This window comes from Tenrec ecaudatus, chromosome 1 (assembly GCF_050624435.1).
Source record: "Tenrec ecaudatus isolate mTenEca1 chromosome 1, mTenEca1.hap1, whole genome shotgun sequence".
In the NCBI taxonomy this organism is placed as follows: Eukaryota; Metazoa; Chordata; class Mammalia; order Afrosoricida; family Tenrecidae; genus Tenrec; species Tenrec ecaudatus.
In genome coordinates this window covers 12,204,427-12,218,562 of record NC_134530.1, presented here as the reverse complement: position 1 = coordinate 12,218,562, position 14,136 = coordinate 12,204,427, and the positions used below count along the sequence as shown (strand labels likewise).

The 14,136-nt window shown below is 54.0% G+C and overlaps 1 protein-coding gene across 2 annotated transcripts in view; it reads left to right on the top strand.

Annotated features, from left to right (window-relative positions):
* The window catches only part of COL5A3 (collagen type V alpha 3 chain), a 40,889-nt gene that overhangs the window by 7,356 nt on the left and 19,397 nt on the right, over window positions 1–14,136 (top strand). For both annotated transcript variants that reach the window (XM_075546587.1, XM_075546578.1), the window contains exons 7-31: window positions 1,747–1,863; window positions 1,962–2,096; window positions 4,215–4,262; window positions 4,338–4,379; window positions 4,677–4,739; window positions 5,213–5,287; window positions 5,447–5,533; window positions 5,673–5,729; window positions 5,814–5,867; window positions 6,039–6,092; window positions 6,710–6,763; window positions 6,844–6,897; window positions 7,076–7,129; window positions 7,462–7,506; window positions 7,598–7,651; window positions 7,780–7,824; window positions 7,997–8,050; window positions 8,184–8,228; window positions 8,909–8,962; window positions 9,094–9,138; window positions 9,248–9,301; window positions 10,885–10,929; window positions 11,026–11,079; window positions 11,209–11,316; window positions 11,755–11,808. In XM_075546587.1, the coding sequence (XP_075402702.1) occupies window positions 1,747–1,863; window positions 1,962–2,096; window positions 4,215–4,262; window positions 4,338–4,379; window positions 4,677–4,739; window positions 5,213–5,287; window positions 5,447–5,533; window positions 5,673–5,729; window positions 5,814–5,867; window positions 6,039–6,092; window positions 6,710–6,763; window positions 6,844–6,897; window positions 7,076–7,129; window positions 7,462–7,506; window positions 7,598–7,651; window positions 7,780–7,824; window positions 7,997–8,050; window positions 8,184–8,228; window positions 8,909–8,962; window positions 9,094–9,138; window positions 9,248–9,301; window positions 10,885–10,929; window positions 11,026–11,079; window positions 11,209–11,316; window positions 11,755–11,808 (1,551 nt within the window). The remainder of the gene's footprint in view (window positions 1–1,746; window positions 1,864–1,961; window positions 2,097–4,214; window positions 4,263–4,337; window positions 4,380–4,676; window positions 4,740–5,212; window positions 5,288–5,446; window positions 5,534–5,672; window positions 5,730–5,813; window positions 5,868–6,038; window positions 6,093–6,709; window positions 6,764–6,843; window positions 6,898–7,075; window positions 7,130–7,461; window positions 7,507–7,597; window positions 7,652–7,779; window positions 7,825–7,996; window positions 8,051–8,183; window positions 8,229–8,908; window positions 8,963–9,093; window positions 9,139–9,247; window positions 9,302–10,884; window positions 10,930–11,025; window positions 11,080–11,208; window positions 11,317–11,754; window positions 11,809–14,136) is intronic.

Genomic DNA, 14,136 nt, shown 5'->3' with positions numbered 1-14,136 from the left:
TAGTGCTTCATCGTTGCAAGTTCAAGTGACAGTGATTCACTGGGGGAGGCTCCCCTGGGAGTGCTGTTTGGGTTCCCCGATAGGAAATTTCTGGTGGAGGGTTATTGATTGTGATCCAGGTTTGGGGGTTTACTGTTGAACGTCATTAATGAAGCTGCTGTTTGCCTTTCCTGTGCTGCTAGGTTAGGCTTAGTGCTTGGGGTCAATCTTGGGGATCAGTAGCTGAGTCACTTCTTAGTTAAGGGTTATTGGTGGAGGGTTATTAGTTAGAAGGCCATTAGTGGTCACTGGATGGAAGAATTCTGTTTGGGGGTCATTGATTGGGGGTACTCATTGCTCAGGGGGATCCTTGATTGGAAGAAAAATGATTAGGGGTCATTGATGGAAGTTGGTTGGAGGGGCTCTTGCGGAGGCTCCTGGTAGAGCTCATTGATGGGGTCATTCACTTATTTTTTTAATTATTATTTTTTAATTAAAAGATCATTTTATTTGGGGATCTTGCAACCCTTATAATGTCCTATGCATCAATTGGATCAAGCATGTTTGTACATATGTTGCTGTCACTCTTTTCTAGACATTTACTTTCTATTGAATCCTTGGTATCAGCTCCTCTTTTTTTCCCTCCCCCCACCCAAGTTGGGTCATTCACTGGGGAGTCATGTATGGTCAACATGTTGGGGGTCCATTGAGGTGGGTTTGTTATTTGTGAGTCACCGATGAGGGCTACTTCCTGTGAGTCACTGGTTTGGGGCACTTCCTGGAGTCCCTGGGGATTATTAATTGGAGGTCACTGGCTGTGGGTCATGAGTGGAGGTCACTAGTTACAGATAGAATTGTCTAGGGGCTACTGCTTTGGGTCATTTATTGGGGGGTACTGGGCAGGGAGGACAGGGAAGCCACTAGTTGGAAGGCCTTTCATAGGGGAAGGGGTCACTAGTTTTCTTACTTCTACCCTCAGCGTTTATGGGGCAAAGAGGTTGCCCCTTTAGGCTGGGGACACAGCCCCCCAGCTATAAACTGGCCCCTCCCCACCTTCCTCCTCGGCTCTGGTCCCTCACCTGGGCCCCTGCCACCCATTTTTATCTGCCTTGACCCAATTCGTCTGCAGCTGGCCACGCTGGGAGGAACTGCCACACTCTCTCAGCCTGGGGCCTGGCTGGCTGACTGCTGAGCTGTGCCTTGGGACTGGACATGTGAGATGGGCTTCCGGGAGTCTGGCCCTGAGTTCTGGACCTTGACTTTGACTACTGGACTCTGGAGCCAGCTCCCCTCTGCCTCCCTGGCCTCTGGGACCTGACCCAGCCGGGCCTCTCCTTCATCCCCCATGCTCCCCCTGCTGGCTCCTCTGGTCCAGCCAGCACACCTTGACCTTTGCTCTCACTGGCCAGCTCTGACCCTAAACCCTTTCCATGTTCCTTGGGAATGTTCTGCCCCTCTTCCCAGACTGGGAGTTCCCAGGAGACAGGCCTGTCTCCTCTTTTGCCTCTCCATTGTGGGATAGTGACCTTGCCAACTGCAAGGTCGGCAGTTTGAAATCACCGCTCGCTCTGAGGGAGAAAATTGAGGCTTTCTGCTCGCGTAAAGAGCTGCAGTCTCGGAGACTCACGGCGGGGAGGGCAGTTCCCCCCTGTCCTATAGGGTATGTGCCGGCATCCACTCGATGGCAGGGAGCTTTTACGGTTATTGTTGTTTGTCTCGATTGAACCCTGTCTCCCAGACCTGATGCACCCTCTGTCTCGGCTCCAGACCTCTGTGGACACCCCCAAGACCACCATGCCACACCCAGCTCTGCCTCCAGCCTCCATGCCTCCCCTGGTGATCTCCACCACAGTGCCTGCTGACCGCAGCGTCCCCGTTCTGCAGGTGGGTGGGCAGAGGACGGGTCTGGAAGGGGAGGCTGGATGGGAGGGGGATGACACAGGAGGCCAAGGGACATGTTCATTCTGCCCGACTCTCCTCAGGAGGACCCGGACCCTGACATCGATGCTGAACTGGACACCCTGAAGACGGAGGGGGAGGAAGGAGACAGCCTCACCATGGGCCCCCTCTTCCACGCAGCCGAGCAGTCATCAATGACTCAGTTCCAGCTCTTCCCTGTGAGCGGGGGTGGCCGCATCATGGGCAGGGGACGCATGTCAATCACAGACACACGCAGGGCCACGCGCCCTCTCTTTTCTCCTGTGGATTCCTCCGCCCCAGTACAGCTGACACATATTTCCTGAGTGCTGACATTGGGAAGGGCATTGTGTTCCTGGCTGAGTTTGGCTCTAAGTCTCAGCAGGGTGGGAAGGCACTGGGGGGGCCCAGGATGTGGGAACGAGTTTTGAAAGCTCCCTCTGGCTGCTCAGTGGCAAGTGGACTGTAGGGGGAGCCAGAGCGGCACAGAGAAACCTGGAGAACCAACCCATGCCTTCAGCGGCAACCCTAAGGGTGGATGGTTCAAGTCCACCCACCGGGCTCTCTGAAGAAAGGGTTGGCGATATACTTCTGAAAACCCAGCCATCAGGAATCCTAAGGGCCCCAGGGGGGCTCTGACACATCCAGGGGAGGTGGCTATGGGTTAGGACCAACTCAATAGCAACTGGTGGGGCGAGAGGACGTGGTGAGCTGGATGAGGGGCTGCTGTTGGAGAGCGGGAGCAGTGGGTGGGGGACATGGATTCCCTTTGCGCTGTGGAATGAGGAGAAAGATGCAAGGATGACTAGGTAGAGGCCCAGGGGACCCCTGATTAAGAGGTGGAAGCCTGATGAAAGGGGCAAAAGAAGAGTGTCCGGGACCTCTTTGTGCTCCTCTTAAGTGTAAGGCGCCTATTTGGCATCCAGGTGGGGATGTCAAGAGGAGGCTGGTTAGGAGATTGTGGAGTTCAGGACTCTGGTCTAGGCTGGAGGGAAACCTTTGAGACTCATTAATCCCGAAATGGTATTGTTAGCCAAAGGATGGATGACACTGCCTACGGAAATAATATAGATCAGCTCAGGTTGGGAGGAGGCAGGACAGATCTAGTTTGCAGGGAATCCAGACTCTGAGGACTTACGGAGTCTGGCTGATCTCTTGAAACAGTTGCTCTGAGATCATCGACAAACCTCAAACCCAAACCATTCCCCCAAGTCTTCTCAGAAACAAGCAATAGCCTAGTCTACCTGGTAAAGAATATCTGCTTTGAGAGCATTGTGTTTATTACAGATCTATCTCTAGGCCACCAAGGAGCCCTGGTGGCACAGTGTGCTGTGTGTGGGGCTACTAACCACAAGGTCAGCAGTTCAAAACTTCCAGGCACTCTGTGGGAGAAAGATGAGGCTTTCTATTCCTGAAAAGAGTTACAGTCTTGGAAACCCAAAGGGGCAGCTCTACCCTGTGCTAGAGGGTCTCCATGAGACAGAATTGACTCAATGGCTCTGTGTGTGTGTGTGTGTGTGTGTGCACGCGCGTTAATGGGACCAGACTGATAACAGCAACTCAAAAGATTAGATTGGAACCTGGAGGAGCAGTGAGTTCATGGATGAGGAACAGCTTGGGAAAGGATGCTGAGAATGGTTGCCCAGCTCAAAGATGCAGTTGGCATTATGGAAATGTACACGTAGGCATCCCTGTTCTTCCGTATACAAGGGGGCCTTCAAACATTTGTGGAAAAATAATGGAATTAATAATGTAACTTTCCCATGAACTTAAAAAATCAATAAAACCGCCTTGGTTCAAACAATAACAACACAAGTTCGAACAAATGGTATAAGTAACTAACGGAAAACCCAGACAAAGAAGAGCACATGCACTCTAGCTTTGGTAGTAGAGAGGGGAAGAAGTAAACGACCGTAACTAATTTGCTCTTGGTGCTTTTTATGTGCCAGACATTGTTTTTGTTTCTTCATCCTCATGTGGGGCATGCAGGACCCTCATTCACCCACGGACCTTACAGATGAGGACAAAGGGGGCCATGGGGTGAGGGGTGGGGAAGCTGCCCAGTATCCTCATTCAGCTGAGTGAGAGACGAAGCAGAGCAGGCACCAGGATTTAGAGTTCATGCTCCTAGAGTTCATGTTCCTTAGTGGGGAGGGGGATGGGGGGAGGGGAGGATGCTGCTTGAAGAAAGTGTAGCAAGTCCGGCTCTGAGGGAGGACCCTTCTTGTGCAAGAAGGGGCTGCGGAAGATGAGTGTGAGGCTGGGCCCCCGAGTGGTCCGTAGTTCACGGCTCTTCCCTCTTCCCCCCTCTTCTCTAGGATGCTGGAGAGAAGGGGGCCAAAGGAGAACCGGCAGTGGTTGAGCAGGTGAGGGGCTGGGGGTTTGGAGGAATGAGGGGTGTTGAGGGCTATCCTGGGGGTGACACGCATCTCTTCCTTTAGGGGCAGCAGTTTGAGGGACCTCCGGGTGCCCCAGGACCCAGGGTGAGTCATGGCATTTTGTCTTCATCCTCGTGGTCTTTTCCTTCCAGAGGGGGTGGTGATGCTGTGACCTTCCGGCGGGAGTCAGTGGGTACTGTTGCCTGATGTTCTGACATGAGTCAGAGCAGGCGCTGGAGTGTAACATTGGGGTCCATGTAGGTTGGCTTAGTATGGAGGGGTTGGGTCCGATGGGTGGTGAAATGGAGGGGTCCGTGTGCAGTCCCTGTCAATGGTGGGCCAGATGTCAACCTGGCTCAAACCTTGAACTTCTTGTGACTTCTGTTTTTCTGTCTCTGACAGGGGGCAGATGGCCCCTCAGGCCCTCCTGGTCCCCCGGGATTTCCTGGGGACCCCGGGCAACCGGTAAGGAGCTCCCCTTGGGTTGTAACCATCTGAGGAGGTGAGGTTTTTAGATTGGGAGCAAGGAGGCATGAATGTGGTCCTCGGGGCGCCAGACTGGCCGAGACACTGCCCTGGGTCTCAAGCCCATCTCTCTCCCTGCGCATGAATTCTCTCTCTGGTTCCTTTTCTGACGTGCTCTTCCTCAGTCTTTCTGCCTCTCGAATTGCTTTTCTGGCCCACCTTCATCTTCCGTGTGTGTGTGTGTGTGTGTGTCTCTGTCATCTCTCTGTTGAGCCCCTCCTTTTCTCGCTGTCCCCCTTTGTCATTGCCGTTTTGTTCACTTTCTGTGACCCTTTCTCTGTGGCCATTGCTCTCCCCATCCCTCCCTGCCTCCCTCCCTCTGCCTCTATTCTTGTCCGTCTCTCCTCACCTCTTCCCTCTTCTCAGGATCTCTGCCATGCTTTCCTCCATGTCTGTGTCTCCCTCCCTCTCAGGGCCCTGCTGGCCTCCCAGGGACCCCTGGCATTGACGGGATACGGGGTCTACCAGGCACCGTGATCATGATGCCGGTAAGAAGGAGTTGGGAAGGTACCCTGGTGGCTTAGTGGTTTCACATTGGGCTGAAGTCCCAAAGAGGGAGATAGGGAGGCACAGCCCTGGCGGGTGGGGTTCTAACCCAGGGGTGGGCCTCTCCTTGGGGCCCCCCTTCACCACAAGTTGCTCCCCAGTTCCAGTTTGCAAGTGGCGCATCCATCAAAGGGCCCTCAGTCTCCTTCCAGCAGGCTCAGGCTCAGGCTGTCCTGCAGCAGGCTCAGGTGAGTGGGGGGGGGGATGGGGGGGATAAGGAGGGGCTGTCAGAACACAGAGGGATGCTTCTTTCCTGGGCATGCCTTTGTGGGGGAAGTTGGGGGTCTTGAAGGAGACCCAACTCTCTACTCGCTTTTGTGTCGACAGCTTTCCATGAAAGGTCCCCCTGGTCCCGTGGGACTCACTGGGCGCCCAGGCCCCATGGTGAGTAAAGAGGCTCTCTAGAGTAGGATATGCCGAATGGTCACCTACTTCTAACTGAACTTCCCCATCCCATCCTTCTCCCAGGGTCTTCCTGGGTACCCAGGCCTGAAAGGAGAGGTGGGAGAAATTGGACCGCAGGTGAGATTGGTGGGGGGTGGGCACAAGAGTGTGGGGGGGGGAGTTCTTCCTCCAGAGCTCGAAGATAAGGGGCTTTTGAGGGAAAGTGACCAAGAGACCTACCCTACTAACTACTGCCCTTCCTAAGGAATGGCCCAAGGGGAGTCTTTCCTCTTACTTCTCCTTTTCCAGGGTCCCCGAGGCCTCCAGGGCCCCCGTGGCCCGCCCGGCCGAGAAGGCAAGATGGTGAGTGACTTCGAACCATCTTGGCCAAGCTTTGCACATCTCTCAGTGGCCAGCGGGACCCTCGGCGCTGTGCCACTGGGTCTGCCGGTGTCATTGGTGGGATGAGAGCACCAAGGGCAGGGGATGGCTTCAGCTCTTCGCTGAAGGAATTTGCGCCCGGCATTGGACAGCGTTAGGAAGCTCCTGGCCCTGAGAGAGAGGGAGTTGAGTGGCTGTCTGAGGGTTAGCCAAGTGCACGGGGAGAGAGAAGAGCGTTCCAAGCAGAAGAAGCAACATTTACAAAAGAAGAGCTTGGTGCATTGTGGGAAATGATGAAGGAGAGAACCCCAAACCATTGCATGTGTAAGGATGTGGAGGGCTCTTCTTTTTGGTCACGGTGATGGTTTGGGTGAAAGCCAGGGCACCGGAGATAGCAGATTAGTGCGTGAGCCGTGTTCTGCTTAGGAGGCTATGCTCTACCCGAAGGATCCCCTCATAGATGCCTGTCTGATGAAGGTACCCAGTAAAGGCCAGCAAGCATCTCCATGATGTGGTGGACAATGCCTGAGAGGGTCCCTCTCTTGGAAAGCATTAGAGGTTCGGTTGATCCTTAATCCTTGGGCTCACCTCTTCCACAGGGTCGCTCTGGAGCAGATGGAGCTCGGGGTCTCCCAGGGGACACGGGACCCAAGGTAATGAACAGGGTCAGTCCCAGGGGTTGGGGAACTGTCGGGGTCGAGGGCGCGAGTTCAGTTGGCATCTCTTTGGGCAGGGTGATCGTGGCTTTGATGGCCTGCCAGGGTTGCCCGGTGAGAAGGGCCAAAGGGTGAGTGTCCATGGCCCCTCCCTTGTGTCCAAGCCCCCCCATACTTATATTCAAGCCCTCCCTTCCACACCCACTGTCACCGCTTTATCCCTGGGCCTGAGTCCTCAACCCCTCAGGCCTAAGCTACTTTCCTGAGGGGTTGGCCCCTACTCCGATCTCTCCTCTGATCTCCCTTTAGGGTGACTTTGGCCATGTGGGGCAGCCTGGCCCTCCAGGAGAGGATGGCGAGAAGGTCAGTGTGGGGACAGGTTGGAGGCTCGGGAGCCAGGAGAGTCAGGGTGGAGTAGAGGCATCAGGGGATGGGTGAAGGGGGAGGTTGTGCACTGCACTGCCTGGCAGGCTTGAGGGAGATGGTCTATTTTTGGAGTGGGGTGGTGAGACTGGGGGACACAGGATTGGAGTCAGGGACCAGAATGGAATCACATGGACTCCTGCTGCTGCATCCTGCCTCGGGCACTGACTCAGCGTGATGCAAAGGAGGGGCTGTCCCGATGAGAGAGGGACATGGCTCCCCAAGGACGGTGCCCCCCCCCCAATCACCAAGTGCTCCGTGCTTTTCCACAGGGAGCAAAAGGACCTTCAGGGCCCACTGGCCAGGCCGGGGAGCCGGTGAGTCGTGAGCACCCTGGGTTTGGTGCAGGGGAGGGTGTCACGGGGGGCCTCTGAAGAAAGTCCAGAGGTGATGTTGAAATTCTTTCAGGGCCCCCGAGGACTGATTGGCCCCAGGGGTTCTCCTGGCCCCCCAGGACGTCCGGTGAGCTGTGCTGTCCCCCTGCATACCTGCCCGTGTCTCTCTTACCCCTCTCCTCAGTACATCATTCCCTCTCCACCTGCATGCCTCAGTGTCTCCTGGTCTTGGCGTCACACTTTCTCTCTCCCCAGGGTGCATTCGGGATCAATGGTGCACCAGGTGCCAAAGGGAACGCGGTAGGTGTCCAACCTTGGAACCTTCTGGACACTCGGGCTGTGTGGCTCTTCATGGATCCCTCTTTCCCTCTGTAACAGTCCCTGCCCTCATCCACTCCCATGCCCCCTATTTCAGCCTCAGACACCTCTATACCAAGAGCCCTTACACCAAACCCCTTCTCCCTCCCCCCAGGGCCCTCCAGGAGAACCAGGCCCTCCAGGACAGCAGGGAAACCCTGGGTCGCAGGTTTGAGTTCTTTTTCAGTAACAAGTGTGGGGCAGGGAGAGTGATGGTCAGGCAAGACTCTGGACGAGCCCCCAGTTCTCCCAACCTCAGCACTTACTGACCTTCCCTTCCCTTCTAATGTTTGTGCCTTCAGGGGATCCCTGGCCCCCAAGGACTCATTGGCATTCCTGGGGAGAAGGTGAGTGACAGCTCCATTTATGAGCGCTTCCTGGAAAGGCTTCCTTGTCTCTAGGAAAAGCTGTTTCCCTTGGCTCAAAGGCTCAACAAGCCGAGGGCTGCAAGGAGCCACTACTGCTGGGGGAGGGTGGGCTGTAAGAGGCAGAGAACCAGCAAGGCCAGCCAATATTGTCAGAAAGCATTCTCAGGGGACAGGACAGAGCCCCCCCCCCATCCTGTGGTCTCCTCCTTGGGCTCCTGTTTCCATCTGTGGCAGGTATGCTTCTTTCTGCACCTGTGGTAGCTGGTCCTCACCTCGACTTCTGTTTCTGTATGACCCTGAACTGCCTCACCACCTCACTAAGATCAAATCCATCTGATCATATTTTCTGGGCCTCATAGTTCAAAGTCTCAGGAAAGAATCTGATTGGCTTAGCTGGGTCACATTGCCCACCTCAGGACTTTCCAGCTGCCTGCAGGACACAGGGGGCTCCCTCCTACTGCCCAGCTCCACCCCTCTGCAGTGGAAGCAATGAGTGGGAGGCACATGTAAGGCAAGGGGTGTGCTGGGAATCCTCTGCCACCCCAGCGTGTCTATCACCCTGGCTCTACACCCCATCTCTTAATTCTCTAGAGACAGAGCAGACCCAATGGCATATGGGGGGACCACCCATCTCCCCTTCACTCTTTATCTTGTTTCAGGGCCCTCCTGGGAATCCAGGAATACTCGGTCTTCCAGGAGTGGATGGGCCTCCGGTGAGAAGTGGGGTCTGAGTAAAACTGGGAGGGAGCTAGGACCAGGAGGCAGAAGGAAGGGGTTGGCTTTGGAATCTGGGTACAAACAGAACATCTGGGTCCTTGATCACTGAGTATATTCCTCCTCTCAGGGTCACCCAGGCCACGAAGGCCCCGCAGGAGAGAAGGGGGCTCAGGTGAGTTGCTGACAGAAAGGTTGCGCTGGGGGTGAGGGTTGGTCGGCAGGGCCAGGAGTTAGAGGGTCACCAGGGTGAGAGGAGGGCACTGACTTCATCTCCATTTCAGGGTCCACTAGGGTCAGCAGGCCCCCCGGGCTATCCTGGACCTCGGGGTGTGAAGGTAGGTGGAACATGCTGGATTTCTCCATGACCTTCAGGGAGGTCAACTCCATCAAAAATTGGCTGGGTGTGTGGAGGAAGGAACCAGCCTGTCATCCAAGGAGTGGGTCTGGGGTCTGAGCTACGGCCTGCAGAAGTGTGTGTTTGTGACCTTGGAGTGAAACAACCACAGGACAGTAATTACAGCGCAGTTGCAATCAGTCGCCGTGTGGTTGAGAGTGGTTAGGCCTATTAGACGCGAAACATAATTTTACCACAAGTACACACACCACCTTGTAGTCCAGGTCAGTGTGTGATAGTCAAGTGGAAGTGTACTAGTCTCTAAAAGCCCAGAGCCACATAATTCCACAGGTACAACCAGTCTGGGGCAAGCTGAGAACCACACGGTGGTTAAATAGGTTTGTGCTGTGGCCCCAAGTGCAGGGACCATGGAGTGCACATCCCCATTAGGGCTGAGTCGTTACATTGTAGCCAAGGACAGGCCCCTGTTTTCTGTGGTCCCACACCAGTTTGGCGATATCTGACTTCTCACATTTTCATATTGTAGAAAAGGGTCCTCACCCTGCCATCAAGGAGGCAGCTAAACTGTAGGTGGCCACTGGCCTGTTGGTAGCCAAACTCGGAGCTACATTGTAGCCAAGCCTAGCTATGTATCACTTAGTATCCGGGAAGCCTATGTTGTAGTTGAATCTGGTTACGTTGTAGCCACGGCCAGAGACCAAGCTCAGTTCCATTAGGTTCAGTAAATTTGCACTGTGACTGAACACAATCCTGCTGGTATCTAAACACATCGTTTCATTGTATCCAGTGCAATTTCCATGTTGCATCTTGTCTCAGTTACGTTGTATCCAAGTACGATTTCATTGTCTCTCGGAGCTAGGTTAGGTTGCATCCTAGTGCAGATTTCCCGGTGGCCCAAGTCCAGAGTTTGGTGTGAGCCGAGCCCAGACTTGCTCGCTCCGAGCCGTCACGCTGTAGCAAAGCACAGAGTCGCCTTGTAGCCAACACAATGGGAAACATTCCCTTGCTTTCAGAATGAGACTGGGGCCTGGAATGTTCCTCTTCCTTCTCCTGCCAGAAGGAGCTGTGTACACAATGTCCCTAGGAGACAGGAATCAGTTACTTGGAAATCTAGCTTCCCTGCACACCCCCACACAAACGACCTTGGGATGCTGCCTGTCGGAAGGAAGGGAGGGAGGGAGGGCGGGGTGTGGGCCTCCTCTCCTACACCACACCAGCCAGCTGGCTTTGGGGAGAGGTAATTTTCCCACCCCCGCTCCTGTCCAGTATATTCATGGGACTGTCCTGGATGGTTTGGGGCAAGGGGACTGAGTTTGTGTGTGTGTGTGTGTCATTCAGCTTCTTCTTTTTAGAAACTTTCCAGGTGAATTAGGTTTCGTTCAATAACTTAAACAACGTATCGACCATCTCCCCCCCCCGCCCCCGCCACCCCTATTTGCCTTATTCCCTTTCTTTCCCATTTTTCCTCCATCTCCCTCTTGGCGGATATTGTCTTCCTGTAGGGCTGTGCTCAAGCCCAGAAAGGGGTCTGAGTGTTTCTGGGTTTTTTGCCCCCCACTTCAGGGTACCTCTGGCAACCGGGGCTTCCAGGGTGAGAAAGGCGAGAAGGTGAGAAGGAAGCTGCTTCCTTGGGGGTTGGGGGGAGTCCCAGGAATGGGACCCTGGCGGTGGCCCTCTCTGACATCCATGCTCTTGTCCACACAGGGAGAGGATGGCTTCCCAGGCTTCAAGGGTGACGGGGGGCTTAAAGGCGACCGGGTAAGAAGAGCTCCATGCGAGGGGTCTGGTGCGTCTGGGGGGCTTGGGGAGTGTAGGGAATGGTGAGCTGGGGTTAAGAGGACAGAGTGACAACGTGACTGAGGCCAGGGTCTCTCCTTTCCCTTCCAGGGGCACTCAGGCCCTCCTGGCCCCCGCGGTGAGGATGGCCCTGAAGGGCTGAAGGGTCAGGCAGGACTGGCTGGCGAGGAAGGGCCCCCTGGCTCAGCTGGGGAGAAGGTAGAGGACCTTAGACATCCCCTCCCACCCCCATCCTCCATCCTCCAGCTAACATGGAACCCTGATGCTCCTGACCCTCTGTCCAGCACTGCCATCTCCCCCGGCCCTGACCCCCCCCCCCCCAAGCTGAGGTTTCAGAGAGATTCCATATACACAGTCCCACCTCCACCACCACCACCACCACCACCACCTCCACCACCACCAATCTTATGGTTATCACCACAGCTACCAGGTGCATGAGGGGATCCCCACTGTCCAGACAAGGAAACAGATATGAAATTCTTGAATGATGTCTAAGGACTTGTCCTTCGCAGGTAGAAATCAGGACCGACTTTGTCCCACCTGCTCCCCCTCCCTTCATGTCACAGCCATCGCTGACATTTCCCCTCTGACCCCCGGGCTACAATTTCTGACCTTTGCTCCATTATTTCTTGGTAGGGCAAGCTTGGGGTGCCAGGTCTTCCCGGCTATCCAGGACGTCCAGGCCCTAAGGTAAGAGGCTGGAGGGCTCAAGATGGGTAAAGGCAGTGTTCAGAGATTGCTTAGGATCTGGGGGTCCAAGCTGTGGTCTGGGGGGAAATGCATTTCCCATCAGTGGGTCATGAAGAGGCAGTCCAAGGCATGGGCTTAGGTCTCATTCGTACCTGGAATCAAAGACCCTTCCCCTCGCCTGCGTGTGACCACGGGCAAGACGCTGAGGCCACATCTTCAGCTGAGAAATGGGAACATCAGTGGTATCTACCACATCTGTCTGATTCCGACGGTGGTGGTGATGATGAGGATGAGGATGACAAATGAAGGATAAAAAAAGTCCTTGTTTGGTGTGACCAAGGTTGGTGCGTCAGCTAAGGAGAATTGTAAAAATCCCCCACATCCCTTGAATTCTTTGTAACTTAGAATCAATCATGTGTATTTTATACAAAAGTGCACTTCCATGAAAATGTATGCTTCTTTGCCAGTATTTTGATGGATGGGGCGCCTGATTAGATTCAGCTTTCTTGCTTAAACCACACCCATCTTACATCATCGAGGACTTGGAGTTTTCCTTTGTAAAAAGCAAGAATGGGAATGTAAAGGCCCCGGGATCCTTCCAGAGGCCTCCCCACTCAGCCTTCGCACGCTCTAGCTCACACCTAGGTTGGCGGTCCTTTTAGCCTTTGCTGTTTCAGGGCGGCCCTGGGCGGGGGGCCAACCCCAAACATTGATGGCTTAGGTCCACCTGGAGGTTCCTCGTGAGCCCAGCCTGGGGATCCACTTGGAAAATTTAGCCCCTGGACATCAACGGGGCACCGTTCTACCCACCGAGAATCAGAGTCCACTCAACGGCCACGATTTTCCTTGTGAGCACAGTTGTTCTTTTGTGTAAGATATTGTTACTGGGCTTTGGGTGAAGGTTTGCAAAGCAGTTTGGGATCCCATTCAGCAATCTCCACACACCTTGTGCGATCACACTGACGGCCGTCTTTGCAATGCCTAACGCTCTCGTTATTGCTGCTCTGGTTGTCCTGGTTGCGCTCTTCTAGTTTCCCTGCCCGCCTAGCTTCTCATCGTTGTCTTAAAGCGCTTGTTGATTGTTCGGTCTCATCTTGGCGATTTTTTTAATGATTCATAATAGTCACAGGTGATAGTCGTGATTTGTTTATGTATTTCCGATAGTCATTATTATTAGTTTTAATCATTTTCTTGGGAGCTCGTACAACTCCTATCACAATCCACAAGCGCATTTGCACATTTGTTGCCCTCCTCATTCTCAACACATTTGCTTTCCACTTGAGCCCGTCTCATTATTTTTTTGAGCCAGATTTTATTTAGCTACCAGGTGACCTTGGCCGTGACTCTTGTTTCTCGGGGTGAAGAATATGTCGGGGAGGTAGTCTCAGTCTCCACCCGTCCTATAGGTCTGTTGTTTCGTTTGTTTGTTTCTCAGAAATTGCAGGTTCCTCCATCCTGGGGCCCATCAATTGTGGTCTTGGTTGGCATAGTTGGCAGTGGGAGCTGGGCACCATCCAGTTCTTCTGGTCTCAGGGTACATGAGACCGTGGTTTCTGTTCAACTTTGGGTTTGGATAGGTGCCCTTCTTCTTCCTTTCTCTGTTTGTCAGTTTTTTGCAGAAGGGCTTCCAGTCACATGAGCCTAATCATAGCAGGTGTACCTGACCCACCAGGGGTGGGAAGAAACAGAAGGACCACAGTGAAGTGTAAGGTCCGACGACGGGAGAGAAGCTGATGGGTGTTTGAGAGAGAAGCCTCTTGCCAAGTCCAGAGGATCTGAATCCCTGAGCAACGTGTTTTACAGGAGGCCCAGGGTGCCAGGGAAGTCGAGGTTGGCAATAAAAATGATAAATGCCAACGACAGCAGCAAACCTTTCCTGGGTGCTCGCCAAATGCCAAACACCGCGTGAAGTGCTTTCTGTGCAATAGCTCATTGGATGTAGTGGGTAAGGCAGTGGGCTGCGGTTCAAAACCACTAACTGCTCCGAGGGAGAAAGATGAGGCTTTCTACTTCCCTCAAGATTTACAGTCTCCCAAACCCACGGGGGCGATTCTACCCTCCCCTAGAGTGTTGCTATGAGTCAGAATCCACTCATTGGCAATGCATTTGGAGTTTGGGGTTGAAAATCTTTTTGAGGGCGGCCCTGTTGATATCCTCAGGCTGGAAACAAGGAAATGGGTGCCCAGAGAGGTTAAGCCACTTGTTTAGGATCACATAGCTAGTCAAACGATGGATTGGGCATCAAACTCTGACAGCGCAGGCAAAGCCTTTGGTACAGCATCAGATGTAGTTGTCCAGGGAAGGGGGGTCTCGATTCATGGGAGAATG